At 32.1% G+C, this 22,916-nt stretch overlaps 3 protein-coding genes across 3 annotated transcripts; 1 reads left to right on the top strand and 2 right to left on the bottom strand.

Moving 5' to 3' along the window:
- On the bottom strand, positions 1–2,668 carry LOC124425370. The gene is made up of 5 exons (XM_046965635.1): positions 2,566–2,668; positions 1,397–1,505; positions 1,013–1,165; positions 659–814; positions 1–521 (listed from the first exon to the last, which is right to left on the bottom strand). The coding sequence occupies exons 2-5, from the start codon at positions 1,502–1,504 to the stop codon at positions 378–380; spliced, it is 561 nt and encodes a 186-aa protein (XP_046821591.1). The 5' UTR covers position 1,505; positions 2,566–2,668; the 3' UTR covers positions 1–377.
- Positions 2,669–4,622: 1,954 nt separating this feature from the next.
- On the bottom strand, positions 4,623–12,379 carry LOC124425617 (myosin-2 heavy chain-like). Its single transcript, XM_046966170.1, has 12 exons — positions 12,124–12,379; positions 11,636–11,858; positions 11,057–11,364; positions 10,525–10,784; positions 10,285–10,333; positions 9,874–10,200; positions 8,708–9,795; positions 7,282–8,635; positions 7,002–7,064; positions 6,286–6,524; positions 5,474–5,542; positions 4,623–4,982 (listed from the first exon to the last, which is right to left on the bottom strand). Exons 1-12 carry the CDS (start codon positions 12,377–12,379, stop codon positions 4,623–4,625), a joined length of 4,596 nt encoding a protein of 1,531 aa, XP_046822126.1.
- A 1,982-nt stretch (positions 12,380–14,361) lies between these two features.
- Positions 14,362–17,841, top strand: LOC124425616 (repetitive organellar protein-like). Its single transcript, XM_046966169.1, has 2 exons — positions 14,362–15,744; positions 15,811–17,841. The coding sequence occupies exons 1-2, from the start codon at positions 14,362–14,364 to the stop codon at positions 17,839–17,841; spliced, it is 3,414 nt and encodes a 1,137-aa protein (XP_046822125.1).
- The last annotated feature ends 5,075 nt before the right edge of the window (positions 17,842–22,916 follow it).

Below are 22,916 nucleotides of genomic sequence, written 5' to 3'. Positions count from 1 at the left end.
TAAAATTTGTATAATTCTATATTCTAGTTACATACAGATGTTAGAATCATAGAAAGATTATGGGTTACATTAATAAAGACGAATGTTATTATATTATCGCGGAAAGTATTACAGTAATATTCAGAAATAATAGCCGTTATTTATTGTGTTAGTATTTTTAAACATTTGATCAATATTTTTAATAAATGGTTAATGTTTATAACAAAATATCAATATGTAATATAAGTGACGCATAATCCAGACGTAACCCTGACACTTAACTGTTTATACTGATCAAAATATTCACATATATTAACCACTTTTTTAAAAAATACTTACTATCAATTGATAAAAATTCTGACGAAATATATAGAAGTGAGAAATAATAAAAAGTTATATCAATATAAAGTCAAATACACATCCATTACAAACAGATTAACAATTTTATGATAGAGAACAATATTGAAAATGTATTCTCCAGATGGAAAATAATCAGGAAACTCGTCCATCGGTAGAACAAAACAATCCAGAAGCATATGTGTCTGAAATATTAAAAAAGTCATGATTAATAAATTAATATTGGTTAATAATAATTCTTGGATTAATCATTTCAATTCATTAATAAACATATTAAAAATTATCGATTCAAAAGATCCAAAATAAAAAGAAATTGATTTACCGGTGGTAATGGACATTTTGAGGACATCTTCATCGCCTTTAAAATCGGACCCATAATTATAGTATCGTTTACCATTTGGCACGAACTCATTTCTATATCAATACCAGTTGGATCAGTAGGCTCGCCATTATTCATTCCATATAAGACAAGGTGTAACTAAAACATGTTAAACAATAGCATATATTAAAAAATGTAATTAAATGAAAAAGATTGTCATTGTATATATTCAAATATATGTAAATAGCATTAATAAAAATTTTGCGTACCCGCAATTATCCTATATATTCTCTTAAATTATAGATCTATTTTTTTACTATGATATTTAATAAATTTGAATAGTTTTAACATTCTTACTATAGCTTCTTCAGGTACTTCCTTAATAAATTGACAGTCGATAGTTAATGTGGGTACCATGTCGCTGGTCTCGCAAGGTTCTACTTTACAACTTTGAATGTATTCCTCATTTACTTTTAAATCAATGTTATCGATTATAATCTGTAAATCGGACTGCAAACAAAAGAAATTATTTTTCATTTTATCCTTATTTTTCGAAGAATAAACAAATTCTTTATGAAATTTTTAATAAACTTAGAATAATTATATATAATATATATAAATATCTTTATTATATTTTTCTCACTTTTATATTTATTATTTTATATACTTTTTTATATTCGTTTAAAAATTTTTTCTCGAATATTTTCGTAAATTATATTAAAACAAGACAAAAATTTTTACCTGTCCTAATACCGATCGAAGTGTACACAATCCAATTAGTAGAAGTAACATTTGCCTGTCCATTATTACACTTGTCACGACTATCTCACAGCAACTACTGACATTCATGCTACCATAATCCATTATATAATCAGATATTTCATTAAAAAGGAAAAAGGACTTGACACGAAATGTTGATTCACGTTAACGCGATAGAATCTTACTCATTGTTGTTTCCGGTTAATCATTAATTATTGTTCTTACTCATATACGTAACAAATCACGATATTGACACTTCTATATGAAACCCTATAATTTACAGTTATTAATTTATGAAGATGATTATTAAAAGAAACCTACAAAGGTCAAATAAAGAAATTAATTGTTTTTAAAATAATAAACAACATTTGTAAAATGAATGAAAGAAAAATACAAAAGCCGTATATAATTAATACAATACCATCGAAAAAAATAAATTTTATATAACACACGTTACGTGATATCTCGTAATTATATAAAAAGAAGGAAGAGAAAGAATACGAATTTTGTAGCATGTAAAACATGATTTTTCAAGTATAACGAACATTTGTTAATGTTATTATAAAAGAAAATAAAATCAAGTTCGGTCCGTTCTAAACTAACGCAACTTATAACTTTATAATTCCCTTTAATAATGAACTAATGAATATAAATAAAGAATAATGAAATAATAAAGAATATTCGTTCGAGTACTGAGAACTTTTCTTTTTAACGTTATTAAAGAAAAACAAAAAAAAAAAAAAAAAGAAAAAAACAAAAAATCAGATCAAATTAAAATCATCTTAATCAATTTTTAATTTCCCTTTTAATAATGAAATAATGTATATAATTTAACTAACGAATAATAAAATAATAATGAATACTCCTTCCTTTCCCTAAAGTATTTTTAATACCTTTTCTTAATATTATTAAAGATAAAGCATAGTGTCAAATCAGATCCTTTTTGATCCCCTTTTAATTAACATTAATAATAAACTAATGAATATAATATCATTAACGAATAATAAAATAATAATGAATATCTATTACTTTAACTATTACAACCAATTTTTCTTTAATGTTATTAAAGTAAAAATAAAATTAAAATTAAAATTAAATTCTTTTCAAAAGAGGTTAATCATTTTCTAATTTCCTTTAAATAATAAACGTACTGTTTATTTTCTTTTTGTTTCTCTCCTCCCTCTCTCTCTCTCTCTCTCTCTCTCTCTCAATAAATGAGAAAGCGAAATTAAGCAATCGAATGTGATCAATCGTTGATTTTTTTGTGAACGTAAGTAAAAAGAACGTTTGATCAGAGCAAAATAACGAAATCGACCGGTTTCCTGATAGCCTTTCCTATTTAATCCTGGATCTTTCCTTGTTATCACGCTCACTGTCGTGGCGTGCCGCTGTATCGCGAAGAACGCTCGAACCGCACCGAATACCCCATCGACTGTTAACATTGGCATTCGCCCAGTGCGCTCACAAAGAGGCGCATAACGTGACCTGTTTTCATTACCCTCGACTATCCGGCTTTCGCCGCTTACAAAAGCTCGCACGAGCGAGCCTGGAACGAACGACGTAACTAGGAGTGCACCAAGTTAGTATTGTAACTTCGAAAGAGGGAGAGAAAGGAAAGAGAGAGAAATGGAGAGAGAGAGAGAGAGAGAGAGAGAGAGAAATAAAGAGCTAAGTTAAGATAATGTTATGAAAAGACGGCATTGAAGTTTGTTATAACTACAGTCATCCCGTTTGATATCCCAGTGTGTTCTTTTGAAGCTAATAGAAACGTCGAAGAATGGGATCAACTTGATATTAGAAGATCTTTGCAAAAGTTTATCGTATTGTAAATAAGTATAAGTTACTGCGTATTAATAGTCTTTTTTTTTTTTTTTTTTACAAAACTTGATAAATTTAAGAAATGATTTTATCTTAATCTAAAAAATTATCTTAAGTAACAACGTAATATCATTTTTTATTATGAAGAAAAAATGGAAACCGATAAAATTCATCTACGTTATCGTATACTTTTTTCTTCTACGCAAGCGAAAAAAAAAGACTGTTGCGGAAATAAAATAGATTATCTGTGAAACTATGAAAATGGAGAAAACGTTGTATTCGCCGATGTTCGTAAAAAGTGATGTTTAAGAAATAAAAAAAAAAAAAAAAAAAAATTATAAAAAGATATAAAAATAATCGTCCACTGCAAAATTGATAAGACTTTTTGATAAATTTAATATGTATTAATATTTGTCATATCTAAGAGAAAATTGTATTTACACATTATATATATATATATTTTTTTTTTATCGTATCAAAGATTATTATAAATGAATGACGATTTGAAGAGGGAATTAAAGTAATAATAAGATTCGTATTCGTAATCGAAAATCCTCAAATAAATTTCATGAAGACTGTTTCGATTTCAAAATGATTGAAACATCAGTTAAACGAATCCCAACAACAATACATTTAACATTTGATCCATTGGCGTATTTCGATTATATGTTTACTCTTTGTCGGTCGGCTTCCAATTGTGCAGAACAACGCACTACGAAAGCATCGTCGATGTGCCTACTACCACTCTCGTATCCAGTCTCGTTTCCGTCCACACCCAGCCACCAAAGTCCAATGCAATTGAATTAATCGCGATCGAATCTCTCGCAACCTCCTCTTCCGAAATCGAAAGCCACAATCGCATGAAGTACTAAATCGGACTTTCATGATAGGTTTTTCGTAATCTTTGCGAAACTACTTGATGAAGAAAAAGAGAGAGAGAAAGAGAAAGAGACAGAGAAAGAGAGAGAGAGAGAGAGAAATTGTTTTTCTAAAAATAGACATTTTATCTTCAATTCAAATAAAATGTACATATTATTCGAAACGAAAAAATTCTGTATATGTTTTATTTAAAATATTTCTATTTTATTTAAAAATAATTAGTCTTGTTATTAGAGTATAGAATATTAGGTAGTATTCTCTCTCTCTCTCTCTCTCTCTCTCTCTCTCTCTCTCTCTCTCTTTTAATTTTATTTTTAATTTAAAAAAAAAAGAAAAATGATATTTTAAATAAAACAGACAGAATATTATTTCGGTAATGTTATATTATATATCAAAATAATTACGTCAATGTAATTATTTCGAAAGATATATGATATTTATTTGATCGAAATCATACCGGTGATTACAATGGCACAAATATTAACAACAATACACTGAACATAAATATGTTCTAATTTTCGTCCGAAGTCAGAATCCCATCGTCCATAGTAAGCTGAAGAGCCAGATTTCGTTTTCTCTCTAAATTCATTTCGTCGGATATTCGTATAAGATTCGCCTGCTCGAAACGAAGAGCCCTCTTTAATTCCTGCAGCTTCCAAGACGCCTCCATTTGTTTCTCGGTTATTTGCCTTTGTAGCGCTGCAATTCTTTTGTTCAAAACATCGTAATCTTCTTGAGAAGGACTTTGTCCGGGAAAAGGACCGATAAAAGCTGTAATGCAGGTTGGTGCATCGCGATCGTCTCGAACCATACTTGACGTTAGCAAACAAATTTTATCGTGAAGATCCGCCATTTCTGTTAGTGTTAATGACTGAAAAGAAATTTTATTTTTTACTTACACTTACACTTTTCCATTAACTTTTAATTAATTAAAATTTACATTTAAAGAATAGCTTGGTATAATGAATTTGGTTATTTAATATAATCCATATAAAAAGTATGATTTATCATTACATATTTTTTATTTCTATTACATTAACTCTCTATAAACCAATTGTTTTTTTGTATTTAAACAAATATTAATATAATGTGGAAATAACATTATTACTAATATTAATATAAAATTATACTATACTATAACTTTTGCTTCAGAAACATTAGAAATTTCAAATATGGAATAACAATTAAATTATTAGCGATAAAATAAAATAAAATTTCAAATATAAAGATACATCTTTAATATGTCTATAGCATATATAGCATATACACATACATACATCCACACACATACACATACAGATTATAGAGAGTTAAATATTCAATAATTATTATTTTAATCTTATTTCTAATATGTATACTAACTTTTAACCAATCATCGACATCGAGCGGAGGCTTCTCTTCCTCTTCGAGCAATTCGTCTTCCATTAATTTCTAAATGATTATTATAATAAGTTTTCATTTTTCAACATTAGAAAAATAAAATTATAAAAATTTACAGTAGACATAGACGATATATATATATATATATATATCACATAATAATAGATATTTCTGAACTGCACGTTATTATTACGGCTTGATGGCGACACATCAGCGTCAGAAAGTGCCAAGCGCTTGGATCTGCACGAACTAATTAATAACTGTAATTACACGATTTGTGTTCTATGCCTGGTAATGTTAAACGTCATTTCGTAAACAAAGCTTCTGATACCATGCTATAAGAATGGATATGCAAACGCGCTACCTACAAGTAGAAAATTAAAGGCTATCAAAATGACTGATTTACAACATAAAATATTAATAAATGTACATATATCGAATTCCTCAAAATTAAAATTGTTAAATACACATGATGAAATTTCTTTATTCTTTTTTTTTTTCTTTTTTCTCTATCTCAAGGTCATACGCAAAAAATAAACATTCCATTGCTACAATACATATTTTAAAAGATTTGATGTTCAAACTTTAAATAAAGTATTTGTTTGATATATTGAAACCTTCGCGAATACGAACAGAAGAACAATAACAGCAATTAATTTAAAGACTTCTTTTGCAATATCAAACTTTTGATTATAAAATATCGGTAAACATTTAAATGAGTATTTACATCTCTTGAGAGAATAATTACGACAGAGGGAAAAATTATGAATTATATTTGTCGACGTTTCACTAACCTCTTCCAAAACATCATCCTCTCTCGTAGGTTTTCGTAAATCATCCAATTCCTGTATTTCGATTTCAGCACGATAAATATTATTGGAGAGTTCATGAGAAATCGGAATTAATCCATCGAAAGGTGGAATTAATCTTCGAACGAAATCATCGTCCTCTTCTTCGAAGAACGAAACCATTTTCGGCTTTTCTTCCATTTTTCCAAGTAAAAACATAATGTAATCCCTCAAACGGTTCACACCTACTCGAATAAGTCGATTTATAAGAACAAAGAATTGATTTTATTGTTGATTTTTATCGTTAAATCGTCATTTAAGAAAACAATGGAACACTTGGAAACATTTTTAATGAATTTATGTTTTTCTTTTGATTCCCAAGAGAAAAATAGATATGGGAAATATATAAGTAACTTTACTATCAATTAAGAATATGAATTTTAAGTTGGAATTAAATTTGATTCAATTACAGTAATTGAAATTCGAACTCGAAATCGTGACTTTAGAACATTCTCTCGAAAACTGCTACAGATCGACATTATTTCCTGGAAGTTGTATTTGTGCATCTGTCGTTTCTAACTTCGCAAAGCCACAGACTTATTCAGAAGCATCAAACTCGTCGCCAATTAAAAGTTTCGAATACTTCGTGATCATTATCGTTCGGCTCGTTAAAATTCTTACATACTAGGAAAATATCTATTTGAACTTTGAACGTCTCTTACCGTTATTCTGCTGTTCTATTTTTTCCTTCAACGCCTTGATTGGGATTGTAAAATCACTATCATCTAAAATCATCGGTTTATCTTTTATTAAATTAAACAATGAAATTAAATAATATCAATCTATTACTTTACTTAATTCTTACATCGAAATGTTCAAAATTTATTGAAGATCAAGAGAAAAAGACAAAGAGAGAGAGAGAGAGAGAGAAAGGAGAGGGAAAGAAAGAAAGAAAAACTTTAAATAACTTTAGTAATAAACCTGGTATAGATAAGAACTGACCTTTTTTACTTAGAGTATCTAACTCTAACCTCGACTTCAATATCAATTGATCTATCTCTTTTTTCGAAGCATCTAAATCATCCGCCATCTTTTTCTTCAATTGAAGATTAATCGTATCCAATGCTTTAAGATCTTCACGTGTCTTACTAATATCATTCTTTAATCTATCGTTGTCCGATCTTAATTGTTCCGTATCCTTTTGACATTGATCTAATTTTTTCTCCAGTTCAGCAACGAGACCTCGTAGAGTTTCTATTTCCTTCAACGCAGCATCCTTCATCTTGTTACACTCTGCAAGATCTTTCTTCAATTTCTCATTGTCCAATTTCAAATCTGCTTCTTTTTGAAGTTTACTTTCGAGCAGCTTAATCTCATCGGCTGCACGGGCTTTCAATGTGTCCGCTTCAGCTTGCAATTTTCCCGTTTCGGCACGCAGTTTGGCCAATTCTTCCTTCAATGCAGCCAATTCTTCCTTGCAAGCTAGAGAATCTTTTATTGCAGATTCTTTAGCATTTTTTTCGTTCTCCAATTGTCCTTCGAGTTTATTGATCTGCGATCTTAGATCTTTCAACTCATCGAGAAAACTAACTTTCTCTTTTTCCATCTCCGATATCTTCTTTTCTATATTCTGCAATTTACTTTCCGTGTCTAATAAAATTTGTTTACCTGATTCCAATTGACTCTTCAACTTTTCATTCTCTTCTTTTAACCTTTTTAACTCTGTCATTATTTCATCGTTTTCTTTCCGACAAGAAGATAAGTCTGTTTTCAGTTTATCAATGTTCGATCTTTCCTCAGCTAACTCGGACTTCAGTTTATCGATCTCGATCTTTTGCCCATCTCCGTGACCTCGAAGTTTACCGTAATCTTCCTCTAGCTTCTGTTGGCCGATCTTTAGGTTGTCGTTCTCGTTTTGCAACCTCGCCAAATCCGCTCCTAACTTGGCTGCTTCTCCCGAGAATTTCTCCTTCTCGGCCTTCAATCTCTCAACTTCCCCTTTCATCGAAGTATTCTCAGTTCTCAATGTTGATATCTCAGCCTTTTGCTGTTCTATTTCAGCTTCGGCCGACGTCAACCGTTTCATAGTATCTGCGAGCGAAATTTTCAGATCTTTGTTCTCATCTCTAAGTTTCAATAATTCGGCCTTCAATGCCGTTAATTCATCCTTCAAACTATTATTCTCCTCCCTTGTGTTATTGAGATCCTTTAAGCATTCTTCTTTCGATGATTCGTCGAGTTCATGAGACTTCTTTAGATGATCCAGGTTGGACAGTATGTCTGCATTGTATTTCTGAACTTTCGAATTTTCCTCCTCCAATTCAAAAACTCGTTGTTCCAATAATTTCTTAGCTACCTAAAACATAACCAAGTTGCATATATTCACATTTTCTTTGATATAAATTAATGGAACGAAGAGAATCATTACCTGACATTCGACCAAGTCTTTCATCGCTTTCTCTAAATTCCCTTTCAACTTTTCAACATTTAAATTGATTTTACAATTCTCCGTTTTCCAATGGTCAATTTCTTCTTCCAATTTAATAATCTTTGCCTCGAAATCGGCTATTCGAGCCTTTAACGTTTCGTTTTCTTTATTCAAATCCCAATTGGCGTTCTTCAATTTTGACATGTCATCATCAAACTTCAAGAGTGTCTTCTTCAACTCTTCCTTCTCTTCTTTGAGAGCTTCGTTTTCTTCCTTCAATTTGTCGATCTTATCGAGCAAATTCTTTAACTCGTTCTTCAATGCCATCAATTCTTTCTCAATGTTACTTCTCGCCAATTTCTCAGCGTTTAACTCATCCAACGTTTCGTTCAGCTTTGCCTTTAATGTCTCTGATTCTTTTCTGATAGTCTCATTAGCAGACCTCAAATTTTCTAGTTCGGGCTTAAGCCGACTATTCTCGTCATTTTGCATTTTCAGCCGTTCATTTTCATCTTTAAGTTTATCCAACTCCTCTATCATTTTATCAAGAGCGTCCTTCATTGCTATACTCTCGTTCTTTATCCTCTCAGCATCCGCCTTTGCTCGTTCACTCTCTTCCTTCGATGCATTATTTATAGACTCCAACTCGTTTATCCTACCTCTCAAACTATTATTTTCCTCTTTACATTTATTCAACGCCTCGAGTGCGCCATCGAGCTCTTCTATTTTTCTCTTGAGTGACTCGTTTTCTGCTATTAATTTATCGTTCTTTTCGCCGAGTTTCGCGAGTTCCTCGGTTAATGTTGCATTTTCCTTTTCAGCCTTCTCCTTCTGAGCCCTCGCTGAATCAAGTTCACTTTCAAAACGTTTAATTTCTTCCTCAACTTTCTCTTTCCTCTCTTTCTCCCTTTGTAATTCTTCCGATTGATTGGCGAGATTTAAATTTTCGTTACGTAAGTTTCCCATCTCTATTTCGATTGCATCGAGTTTATTACTAAGATCATTTTTCAATTTTTCTTCATCGGCAAGTAGCTTCTTCAAATTGTCCCCTTCGAGCTTCATATTATTTAACTCCGAAATTAAATTATCTTTTTCATTGTTCAAATTATTTAAGATATTTTTTAATGAAGTCAATTCATTTTCCAAATCTTTAATTTTCTTCGAACACTCCTCGTTAAGTGCCCGTTGCTCTTCTACATCTTGTGTCATGCCTCGAAGTCGTACAAGTTCATTCTCTAAATCAGAGATATCCTTCTTCAGGTTCGTTTCCTCCGACAATTTTGCATTCATTTTTTCCTGCATATCGGCCAACTTTGCAATGCAATCCTTTTCTGATTTTGCCTTCAATTCGAGGATCTTGATAATCTCGTCATTTCTTTCTCCAACGATCTCACGTGTTTTCACTAATTCATCCAAAAGTTCATCTCTCTCAACTGTGATACTGTACAGTTGAGGCTTAACTTCCTCCATTTCTCTCTGCACCTTATTCAAATCTATAAGAATGAAACGAGATAAAACACATCACGATAATGATTAAACCTTGTCCATAACAAAAACTTAATTATTATCATTCGTACCGTTCAAATCAATCATCGATTGTCGAAGTTCACGAATGAGACTGGATATCTGAAGAAATAACATGAAATTCATTATAATCAATCTTATTAAATATACAAGATATATTTTATGAGATAAGAAATAAAACAAAAATAAAAGAGAAACAAAAAAAAGAAAAAGAAAAATTAAAACTACACCAGGAGATTAATAATGTATAATCGGAGATCTGGTTAAACGATTGAGAGATAACAAGGTCTTACTTTTTCGTCTTTTCTTTGAAGTTCCGTCTTTGCCGCAATTACTTCTTCCATCAGAGTCTTATAGCTTACGGAAACCTTATCGAGATCCGATGCAAAAGCGATAGAAGTTCTTCTCTCTTGGTCTAACTCTTTCGTTAAAGACTCAAGGATGGTATTCTTTTCGTCTAGCTGTCCCCTCATACCTTTCATAGCTTCCTCACAATCTTTCAGTTTTTTTTCTAGATTCAGCAACTTGTTCTGGGGTGAATCTTCGATCGTTTCTACGTCATCGTAGAAACTCATCGTCATCGACTTATCGTTATCGTTTCTTTTAATACTACTTAACAGAATCTCTTATCTCACTCGACAAATTAAATATAGAATCAAAACGTTGTTGAACTAGAAAAAAAGAATAAACATTTTTCCTAACTTTGAAGAAAAAGGAAAAAGAAAAAAAAATAAAGAAGAAGAAGAAAGCAAAAAAAGAAAAAACGAGCAGAAGTTTCATAAAATTGATTCGTCGAGAATAATGAAAAATCAATAGGAATCTTACTTTTGTAGATTGCAGGATCATCGGCAAGATTCTTCAGATATTCATCGATCTCCTCTGGACTTATACCGAGATCTTTCAATAACCGGTAAAGTCGTTCGTTATCTAACTTCAATTCCTCGCAGCCTTTCGAAAGATCAACCATCGTATCCATAGACCTTTCGACGACATCCGCGACCTGCCGGTCCGCCTCTTCACCATTCTTCATCAATTCTCGTAATTTTGCTCTGAGACGATTCAAAGCTGCGCAAGAAGTATCATCTTCCGCTTCAGCCAATTTCAATTTCAGTTCGCTTATTTTCTCTCTAAATCTATAATGAAATTTATTTTAGAACACATATTTTTCATGTTTTATTCTTCAACATCATATAATATATAATTATTACTTTATGTTACTAATAACAGTATACATAATAATAATAATAATATATATATATATATATATATATATATATATATATATATATATATATATAGGTAATATGGATAAATGTTCATCGTTATATAAAATTTAATTAATACAACTACTTGACATTTTATTAATCTGATGTTAGATAATTAACATAGTTAAGAATAAATTACTGTTTCTTTTCAGCAACGAAATGTTCTTTCAACGTTTTCATCTTCTCCCTGACATATATAACCTCCTCTTCAGGATCTTCCCAACACTCACGTTCGGCAAGACTCTCATCGAGATTCTTCAGCTTTTCCTTGAGCTCTTCATTTGCATTTTGTAGTCTTTCGTTCTCTTGGCGATAATGCACAATCAGAGGATCTGGTTTTAACGCGACGTTCGTATCAACGCCTACAAAGCGTTGAGACATTATTTCGACCAAATCAAATGTTTCTCTAGTTATTTCATAAAAAAGAAGCGAATAATCACGGGCGAAACAAGCTAAAATTTAAGAAGAGACAAATAAAGAGAGTGCAAGAGAGAGGGAGAGAAAACGAGTGTCCCTAAGAAAAAAAATTAAGATAAAAATAAAAATAGTTTAAAAACAAAATATATATATATATATATATATATATATATATCTTTGTTCAACGCAACACTCAAGATATGATGGTACCGAATGATTGTAGAGCTTGTTTCAGAGACCTAGTTTCGCTTTCAAGCTGAAGTCTCTCCATCCGCCATTTCTTCATTTGGCAGCGCATTACTGCAAGCTTTTTTAAGGCAAACGAAAGATCCCGGATCTCTGACTCCTTCGAATTATCACTGAAAGGATCATAGACGCAACAACAGCATGGCTCGCTCGGTGAATGTAAGGAAACACGAGACGGTGGTATGTCGCATCCACACGGACAAACACCTGGGTTTGCCATTCTTCTTTAATCAAAAAAAAAAAAAAAAAAAAAGAAAAAAAAAGGAAAAAGAAAGGAAAAAGATTAAAGAAAGAGTTAAAATAAAAAAGGGAAAGAAATTTTTTAGGTTACGCCCTCACACTTCAGATATTTTTTATTGCTCTCACTGTCGTCGAATCACCGATGCGAGTGAGTTGCACGAGAATTTTAAGTTATCATGGAAAAAGCCTAACACATTACTTCGCTGCGAAACTATGTCAGCATGAGTAACTTTTTCGATAAAAACTTAACATTAAATCTTAGGGATTCCTTGACGTCAATCAAATATAGGCGTTATCCTTTTATTATCGATTAACAATGTCGATTGATCGATAACCTCGATTTTTCATATTCATGAACTCTTTTAATACGATTTAATCATAAAAAAAAAAAGATTGTATCAGTATGTCAATAAAAATATAGTATCTTAATGAAGGATATAATAAAGGAAATTATCTTATAATAATAAAATAATTTCAAATCAAGCTCTCCAAATAATTTGACTTTAGAAATAGATATTAATCAACTTTTAATTAATTGTCTTTACCAAATTATAAAATTTGAAGTATAATTAAATTTAAAAATATATTGACGTATCAGATAGTAAAGTTTAATCTGTGTTCATTTCTTTCATCGTCATTAAATTAATTACCTTTTCTCAATAATCCTATATCATGTGCCGTCCGAAGAACTTAGATATAATGAAATAATGTTTGTTAAAAATTTGGTTTAAATCGAGCAAGGAATCAAAGAAACGTCTCATTTTTAAAGAACAAAATTTCATCATATCTGATCGTGAGTGGGGCAATTAAAAAGGCCTGAAAAGTTTCTCTCTTTCGACTCGAAGGCGCCTAGTGCCTTTTCATCCCTCGAAAAATCATACTCTCTGGTTCTCGAGAACGTAACTTTCCTCATTTCTCCGAACGAAGAATTATATCGACGTTTGCGACACAGTGACTTCGCGTTAAATTCTCTTCGCTTCATTGAACACGCTCCTTCTCGCAATTTCTCGTTATACTATCGTCTCTTATAACGCGATCCGATATCGAGTAACTTGGAAAACGATACCCTCGTTCCTTTGCTTTCGAGAGCTTCGAGAGTACTTTGAGTCATGTCCGATTACATCGAAGATCTTATCGAACGATATACATCGTCAATTAAATTCTATCAGTAATTGCGAACGACGAAGAAAATGTTTTCGACGTGTAAAACATATACGTGAGTGATAAGTATATAAATTAATATGTTCTCAACTGATTTTTATTTTAAATAATAATAATCGATCGATTATCATTGACTATCAGAGAAGAACGAGATGTAATAAGATCGATGATCGAACTTTGTTTTCAACGTATTATACGAAACTTCGGGCATTTCAATCAAAATCACTGGTCAAAAGTTATAAATTAAAGCGTATATAAATTTTGTTCTCTCTCGTAGGAGAGAACAAAAGTGTCGCTAAAGAGTCACAATGCATCATCGTTCGAAAGTGAATCTACCACCGAAGCGAGCCGATTACATTTTTAATAATTTAACAGCTACGAATTGACGTCAATGATCGAAGAAATGCGAAGTATCCCCGATATCATCGAGATTGCTCGTTTCTCTAATCTCTCAGAACGTTAATCATACAAGTATTTAACCGGGGAAGGAAGAGAAAATTTAAAAAGTAATTAATTTCGAGTAACACTTAACCCTATCGATTTGAATTCAAATAAAGGAAATAAATTCACGGAGAGATACGATAAGAATTGTGCGTTCTTGCGAGAAATCATTAAAGGAAAGTAAAATAGTAGTTGTTTGCAAAGAAGAAAGAAATAAAATTAAAACATTTAACCTTCAAAGATTATTAATAAAACTTCGTCGAGATGATCACACGAGACTGACGAAAAGAAGAACGTGGAAAAGGAACAAGAAGAAAAAAAAAAAAGGATAAACTCACTGAAACTAGGAAGCAATTAAAAATGTCTACTAAAAGTGGCAATAGCTTCGAGATGAAAATAAGTAATTTAAGAAATGCATTGGCCGAAGCGGAGAACGATATAACGCGAGGGACTGCGTGCAAATTGCGAGACAATATCGTTAAGATTAAAGAGAAATTCGCCAATGAGAAAAAGCGTCTTAATAATGAGATTCAACGATTGAAGAGACGAGTTCGAGAAGCCGAAGAGAAACGATGGAATGGCAATGAACATATCGAGACTATCGAGCAATTAAAATCGAAATTACGAGAATTTGCAAGTGGCGATCGTACAATGGAGATCATTTTTAAGGATATCATAGGTAGAGTTGCTGTAACGGTGCCAAATCTCTCAGAGGAATTAGTGAACGCCAACGAGGATCTTTACAAATCGAATTGCGAGAATGGACAATTGCGTTACGAGATCGATAAGATCAAAGCCATGTTAAGAATCAAAACCGGCGATCCAGAAAATTTTCGTAAGAGGATCATTGAATTCCAAAATATTTTGCGACGATTAAAAATGAACGTGGATTATCTTAAGAAAAATATTGACGTTAGTTCTTGGAATAATAGTTTCGACTTTTGGAAGTACATGAAAATAATTGGAAAGATCGATAAGACGATGAACGAATTGGGAAACAAACTGAGAAACGATCGACGTGCCCTTATAACTACTGGCAATCCTGATTGCTTTCGTTACGTAACGAAGATCGTCGAAGTTCGATTGATCCTAAGACAATTGCACGAGGAATTAAAGAATTCTTTAATTCTCACGGAAAAATGTAAAGACGAGAAGAAATTGAAAATAAAGAAGGATTACGTTAAAAGTGTAGAAACATTAGAGAAAATTATAGAACAAACGAATATCGAGCTTGCATACTTGAAGATCGAGCCCGTGGCTAACTGTAAACTAGGTGGTACTAGCTGTCTCGAGTACTTTAAGAGATTAACAGAGTTGGAAGAGACATTGAAGAGATGCAAAGGAAAGATCAGCGAATTTGATACAAATCCAAATGAAGATAATCCACGAACGTCTCAGCCGAAAACGCTCGGAGAATTGAAAAAACTCATCGACGAATTGTGTTCTCAATCGAGGGATCTAGAAGGTACCATTTATTCTGGCAACGACACGAAATTATTGGAAAGAATCGAAGAACTGGAAGAATTGTTGGTCAAGTCGAAAGTCGAATTATCGAATAAAGAGGAAATCATGAGTGTATTAAAGGAAAAACTCGAATGGGGTAAAAAGGAATTGGAGAAAACGAGAGAGAAAAATACGAACCTTAGCAAGGAGATCGACGAATTCGAAAAGGATTCGAGAAATCGGCTGGAAGAGATGCGACGAATGAAAGCCGAATTGAATAATTCGACAACACAATTACAGGTAACGATTCCTTTATCGTATATATGTTACTTCGTATAAATGTTCATTATTTATGTCTTACTACAGAATCTACAGAACGATAAAAAGCATTTATTCACGGAAACCGAGAAAATGAATAAACTGTTGAAGGAAAGAAACGAGGAATTGTCTACAATTCGTGCGTCAAAATTGAAACTTGAGAGAAATCTAGAAGCAGTATCGAGAGAATTGAACGAAGAATTGAAGAAGTCAATGCAAACGTCGGAGAAAGAAAATTTGCGTGAACAATTAGAACGTAAATTGAATGAAGCGAGAAATACGATAAATGATCTGAAAGAGAAGCTCGATATGATGAATTCTGAAAGTAAAAAGATCGAGCTCGACGTCGTACGTTTAACTTCAGAAAACGAAATGCTGAGACAACGATCGAGTGTGATGGAAGAGACTCATGAAGAATACAAATTGCTGTTATCTAAACATGCAACTTTAGAAACTAAAGTTGATCGTTACGATAAAGAAAATAACAAACTGAAGGGTGAAATCTTAGAACTGGGAGCCGAAAGAAAGTCAATTAAATCAATGATCGACGAATTGAATATGAAAAATAATTCGCTTTTGGAGGAAGTGGCAAAATTCCAAATAATTCAGTCATCGTTAGATGAGGAAGCGAACAATTGGAAAATACGCTCAAACGAGATCGCAAATGTCCTTGAGCGAACCAACGAAAAGCTCAAAGATCTTCAAACGGAAAATTCAACGCTCAGCAACGATCTAAATGCATTGACCATAAAGAATAACGAAACAGAGGCTCTATTACGCGTGATCTCAACGGAAAAGAATCACCTGATAATGCGTACGAAGGAACTCAATGAAGAGAACTTCACGTTGAAGGATCACCTAAATAAAACGAGAACCGAATGTGAATATCTTTCCGTGGAATTGAATAAGTCGAGAATCGAATCTGACGAAGCGAAATCTAGGAATTCCGAACTGAGGAGAACAGTCGAAGAATTGCATAGGAAATACAACGAAATGAGGAACGAGTACAGAATACTTGATAATCATGCGAAAAGTCTGCAAGTTAGCAACGAAGCTTTACGTTCGGAGAACGAAGCGTTGAAAGCTCGTTCGAACGAATTCCTCGAACAACTGCAAAACTTGGAATTCAACGAAGAAGAGGATACTAGGTTGTACGAAAACGAGGAGACAAATGAGAAAAAAACTATGGAATATGAAAGATCAGCTGATAAAATCAAGGGCAAGGGCAAGTCAAAGAAGAAGAATGATACGAAAAAATTGAGACTAGCGAACGAAAGTTTAAAATTAGAATTGACTAATTTAAGAATCGAAAATAGGAAGATCAAAATCGAATTGGCTCGAATTAAAAGTAATACTAGTAGAGACAAGCGGTCCGATCATTTAGAAATCATGGAATTTCGAAGAGTTTCTATGAAAAGTCAAGAGAGCGAAACTCAAGTCGAGCCAAATTCTCAACAACTTGTTTCGCCAAGCGAGACAAATCAGGAGACTTTAACACCTGGTCTGGATTTAAAAGAAAAGTTTGATACATTGACTAACATTCTCTCGAGAATGAAAATTGTTAACGGTGCTTTGAAAGCTGAAATTGATATTTTGCGAGATAGCATGCACGCTGCGATCACTGATAAAGACAAAACCGTCAATGAGCTTCGCCGTGCTCTCGATGAACTGAAAGCTCTTAAGATCGAGTTGATAAAGCTCAGAGACGAGAAGCAAACTCTCGGAATACGATTGGACGAGGCTCGGCAAGAAGTGAATAACCTGAAGATTGAAAAAATCGCTTTGAAGGACGAACTCATGGTCCTTAGAAAGACAAACTCTGATTTTAGAACGAAAATTGGCGATTTACAGAATTCTTACGAAAAACTGAAAACGCTTGATGCAAGATTGGAAAACAAATTGATAGGTACGTTAAAGAACGTTAATAAGTATACCGTCTCGGTTGAGAACTCGCACGATTTTGAAAACGAACTCAATGGTATCCTTAAGGATTATACGTTGATGAAGGAATCTTTGGGTATCCTCAATTTTAAATTCGATGATTGTAAATTTGCTCAAGGAGAAAGTAATAATTTTTAAAAATAAATACATATCTTAAAAATTATAAGAAGAAAAGCTTATTTTAACAATAATGCTCAAACTAATGCCCACCAACTTCAATATGAAGATTTCGAAAGATCTCATAATGAATGAACTAATCTCAAGTCTTTCTTATGTTTCCAGAAAATGTAACATTTCTTGAATATTAACTAAATATCATTAAACACGTCTTCTGTAGTCTCGGTGTCTAGACTTCTGATTAAGATAAATTGTAAACGTTGATACATATTTTGATCGTATAAAATTAATCGCATTTCGATTCACATTTTAGATGACATTTAAGATATATATTTACATTTATATAAATGTATATGTTAACTGTAAGGACAACTATATAACTTAGATCTTCTTGCACCGGTGACTCTCGAAATGAGAAAATTAACAGCAAAATGCGTTAATAATGGCCGAATAACCAAGAAGATATCGTCCACGAGCTGGTAATATATTAATCGCTTTAGAACATCCCAGGGTCGTTGCGGAGACGTTATCGCGTTCCACTAAAATTCTACCGCGAGATTATTTCGACAAAAAGACGAAGCTCGCTCGCTTTGCGACATAGTTCCTGGCCATCTATCATTTCTCCGGAGGGTAGAAGCAGAGAGGAAAAGCAGAGAACGGCAACGACGTGGCTTACTGAAAATACTTTTCAGACGTAATTCCGTTACATCCTTGACCACATTTTCCTTGCGATCTTCAAGCCACGATCTTAAATCTTCCAGAAACTATCAGAATTCTCTTCTACATGAATGATACTCGTTAAGAATGATACCCATAGATTCTACATTGCCAAAAAAAGAAAAAGAAAAGAAATTAGATAAATTGCAAGCATACTTTTCACTATCAATAAAATAATAATCTTCATCGATGTTGATCTTTCAAATAATTAAATATATGAAAACGATTCGAGCATTTCAACGAATTCATTAATTATCTGAAAATATAAAAAAAATCCATGAAATGATATACATATACGTATAGTACATACACATACACATATCTTTTTCGTAATTTTAACCTCGTACAATTTATGAAAATGATTTCAATGTTAGAAAAGATTCATTACATCGGCTTATATATCGCTTATAAACGATAAAGAGAAGAGTTTACGGATATACGTGCACGTAGATGAAGCGAATAGATAACTAGGTAGCCGTAAATACGATGATAGTGTACGATGGTATATAGATGGTACGTGTACGTACGCATCTATACATAAGATGTATGTATACGTATATGTTAGAAGGACATGCCTTCGGCATGCCTCGACCAAAGTTATTACAAGGCGGATCCTACGGGTAGGAAATGTCACGCGACTGGTCGCTTTGACATTCCTCCACATTGTAATGTCATCTTGTAGACATCTATGTTCGCCCTCTCGTCATACACGATCTTTTCCATTGATCGATGGAACATTTTTAATCTTACTAATTGATCAAAGATTACAATTGAAAATAATTTCAATTCTGTTTATATTAATCGATCGATAAAATGATTATCCTAATCCAAATAATCATCCATATAAATTTTATTTTAACAATAAGTATAATACAATTTTTAATTCAATTTAACTTTCTCCTCTAAAAAAGATTAATTTGAAAATCTGTAAAATGATCGATTTCATATGGGACGACTTTTTTGTGATCGTTTTATTTTTTCACGATCTCGGAATGGATTTCGATCTAATGTTTCACAGACGGGAAAAAGATTCGAAATCACGTTACGAGTTGTACGTGAATAATCCCCTCACAGAATGAATATTGCCGAAAAATTGAAATCGGATGGAAGTCCCTACATCCTTCTATATACTTTTTTATTTGCCGGAACGAACGAAATTCTCCACTTTCGCGAGAGCTAAAAATACATTAATCGTTGAAACGCCATCCGATTCAAATCGTTTTCGTTTTTTTTTTTTTTCTTTTTTTTTTCGAAGCAGTAGCAGTTTCCAAAAGGAAAAAAAAAATTGGAAGGAAAAAATGGCTAAGGCTGTTCATCATGTTTTATAATGGTTTATTCCATGAATCCAACAGCAATGAATCCAGGCGTATCGATTTTAATAAATAAGGTCTGATTTTAAAGATGAAAGTTTAACTATATCAGGGCATATCAAATAAAAAAATCGTATTACAAAAAAATATATTGTAAATCAAAGTATCATATTTAATGCATCCTTTATTTCCATTTACGACTATATTTTGCAAAATAAAGAACGCAACTGCGAATAATTAATGGCCGAATGGCTGCATATTTTAATAATCTTTTATTTCTAATTTTAATTAAACTATTAAAGTATTTACATTTTACATTGTTAATCATATTTCAATAGATAAATAGATTAAATAAAATTCTAAAATAATTTTATGACTATTGCGCACGAAAATATGTATATGTAAATCTTTACGTACTACTTTGTCGATAATAATCTTTAGGAATGTTATCTATTGGTAAGAACATTATTTAATTACATAATGACAAACAACGTATTCATACAGGTGTATAAAACTAAAAATAAAACACATATAACAATAAGAAGAATCTAAAACAAAATTGTCTTATTTATTATTATCTTCTGACATGAAGTTTCGGATATTTCCAGGGGGGTATATTTATTATTCTTATAAATAATTATTTTCGTAATTATGGAAAATCCATAAATAAACATAATTAAATAATAAATAAGGTCATCTATTTCTCATTATGAATAATTATGAAAAAAGACTTTTATTATCGTCATCATCTGACGAACTATCATTACCCGCCAATAGAACGTAATCGAATGTAAAAGCATTTATTAGAAAGTTTTTAAAAAAGTTCGAGCATAGAAAAGTCGTCGATTAAAGGACAATGGATATTTTTGTATTCTTCTCTCTCTCTCTCTCTCTCTCTCCCTCTCTCTCTCTCTCTCTCTCTCTCTCTCCGTTTCTCGCTTCTCACGTTTACCTTCCATTGTCTCTATTTGCTTAATGAACATACTAGAGTGACCGCACCTTATCGTAGCCAAAGGAGGCGTATTTCTGCAACGAGTTAACGCGCGAACATATTCTCCGTGACACTAAAGGAGAGAAAGAGCGAAACAGGCCACTAATTAGCAAAGCTCGAGATGACAGTGGGAACCTTCCTGAGCGCGTTTACGCACGTAGTAGTTGGCAACTGGCGTGTATCAAAGGTTGAATAGGGCCGGATGGGTTGATGTTCGTCGGATACGACGGCAAGTAGCCAAACTTCCTACTCCAAAATCGCATTAACCTGAATAACGAAGATAGAAATAGAAATAGTTAGAATAAATGAAGAAAGATAGAAAAAGAACTTAACAATAATAACCAAACGTCTTATTGTCTTCGGTTCATTACATTATTAAGTTTATTATCTCTAATAAATCATCTCAAAAAAGAGGAAACAGTAGAATATTCGACCGCTTGGACCAAACGTCAATATCTCTAAAAGGTGATATAATTCAAATATGACGTCCTAAGCCATACTTCTTTCTTCAATAAGCTATGAATAGCTTCAACCTAAGAGTTGCATTCTAATAAAAAATCGATCTCAAGAAGTTTTTTTCGTTTGATCGTATATACTCTTTCCATATTTACTATGTGAACGTATGCATAACACGAAGCAATGATAATATATGTGGGATTTATTCGATCCATTTTTTCCTTATATATTCTTATCATTTATCTTATATATTTACAATATCTTTCCCTTAGAAGAAATAACATTTTACAGTGAATTTCAGATATAATATTTCAACAAAACTATTCATTATGATATACGTTCTTTTATTAACTAACTAATTCACAATAATGTCATATAATTATGTGCATTCGTATGATATCGAGATAACATTTTCGATACAGTACAAACATTGCAGTCATACGGTAATGGAATGATCGTTTGTTTGTAAGAAAAAACAAAAAAAGAAATAAAAATTCCAAGAAGTATCGAAATTTTTACAAATACATGATTATTTTTATTAGTTATTATTAATACAAAATGATTCGTACGAAATATTAGAAATTTGTTTGACCGGAACCGTTAGATCTTTTATAATGATCTCTCTTTTAAATTAAAAAATAAAGAAGAATTCGAAATGGAGAAAATCGCGAAGGCAGATGGATTTCTTCACGCGATCCACGTGCCGTGGCTAAGGCTAACCGAGCTTTAATTGCAGCGAATCGCCGTAATTACAGAATGCTTGCGCAAGCCCTTTTTCACCTTGTTCAACTACGTGGCGCGCAAGTTCCATGCAATGTTGAACGCAACCCTCTCCCCCCCAAAAAAAAGAAAGAGAGAAACGGAACGATGAAGGGCGTTCACCCTTTTCGTTCTTGATCCGAACGAAGCGAGTGGAACTCTAACAAAACGAATCTCGATTGCTTGGCACTTTTATTCGACTGAACAAAAGTTTGTGAGAGGGATAACAATGTACTACGAGGCAGCATTATTCTAGAAACCAAACAAAAAAATAAATCATTTTGAAATAAATTAAATTAAATTAGATGAATTCTCGGCATTAAATATAATCGAGATCGATAGATAAAAATCGAATGAATCGATTTATAAAATAGAATTATATTTTTTCTTAATTAACTTTATTATATCTCGTTAATATATATATCATCGTTTTATTCTACTTCCTACGATCATCATTTTTTATCCTTTTGAAAAAAAAAAAAATCCTACTGAATGACACGCCCATTCATGGATATTAATGGGATATTTCGGTATCTACGTATTATATACTTCATACGTAATCCAATGGCATTGACGTAACAATTTTACGTTTACGCTAATAGTTTATCGAGCGTAACATATCTATATTTAGCATTTTACTTCGGCCTTATCAAAGATTTATCCGATCTACGTATTCTTCGCGTTACGAAAAGAAATAAATCTAGAATTCTATAAAAACGAATTTAATATCAAAAACTATCATCGGAAATTAACTTACGAAATTAATTCGATAGAGAATTAAATACAAATTATATATTTATATATATATACGATGAGATTTATAAGGATAATGAGATTTTTGGAAGAAAACTAAATAAATATTT

Source organism: Vespa crabro, chromosome 7 (assembly GCF_910589235.1).
Source record: "Vespa crabro chromosome 7, iyVesCrab1.2, whole genome shotgun sequence".
NCBI classification, from domain to species: domain Eukaryota; kingdom Metazoa; phylum Arthropoda; class Insecta; order Hymenoptera; family Vespidae; genus Vespa; species Vespa crabro.
This window is presented reverse-complemented; position numbering and strand designations above follow the sequence as displayed.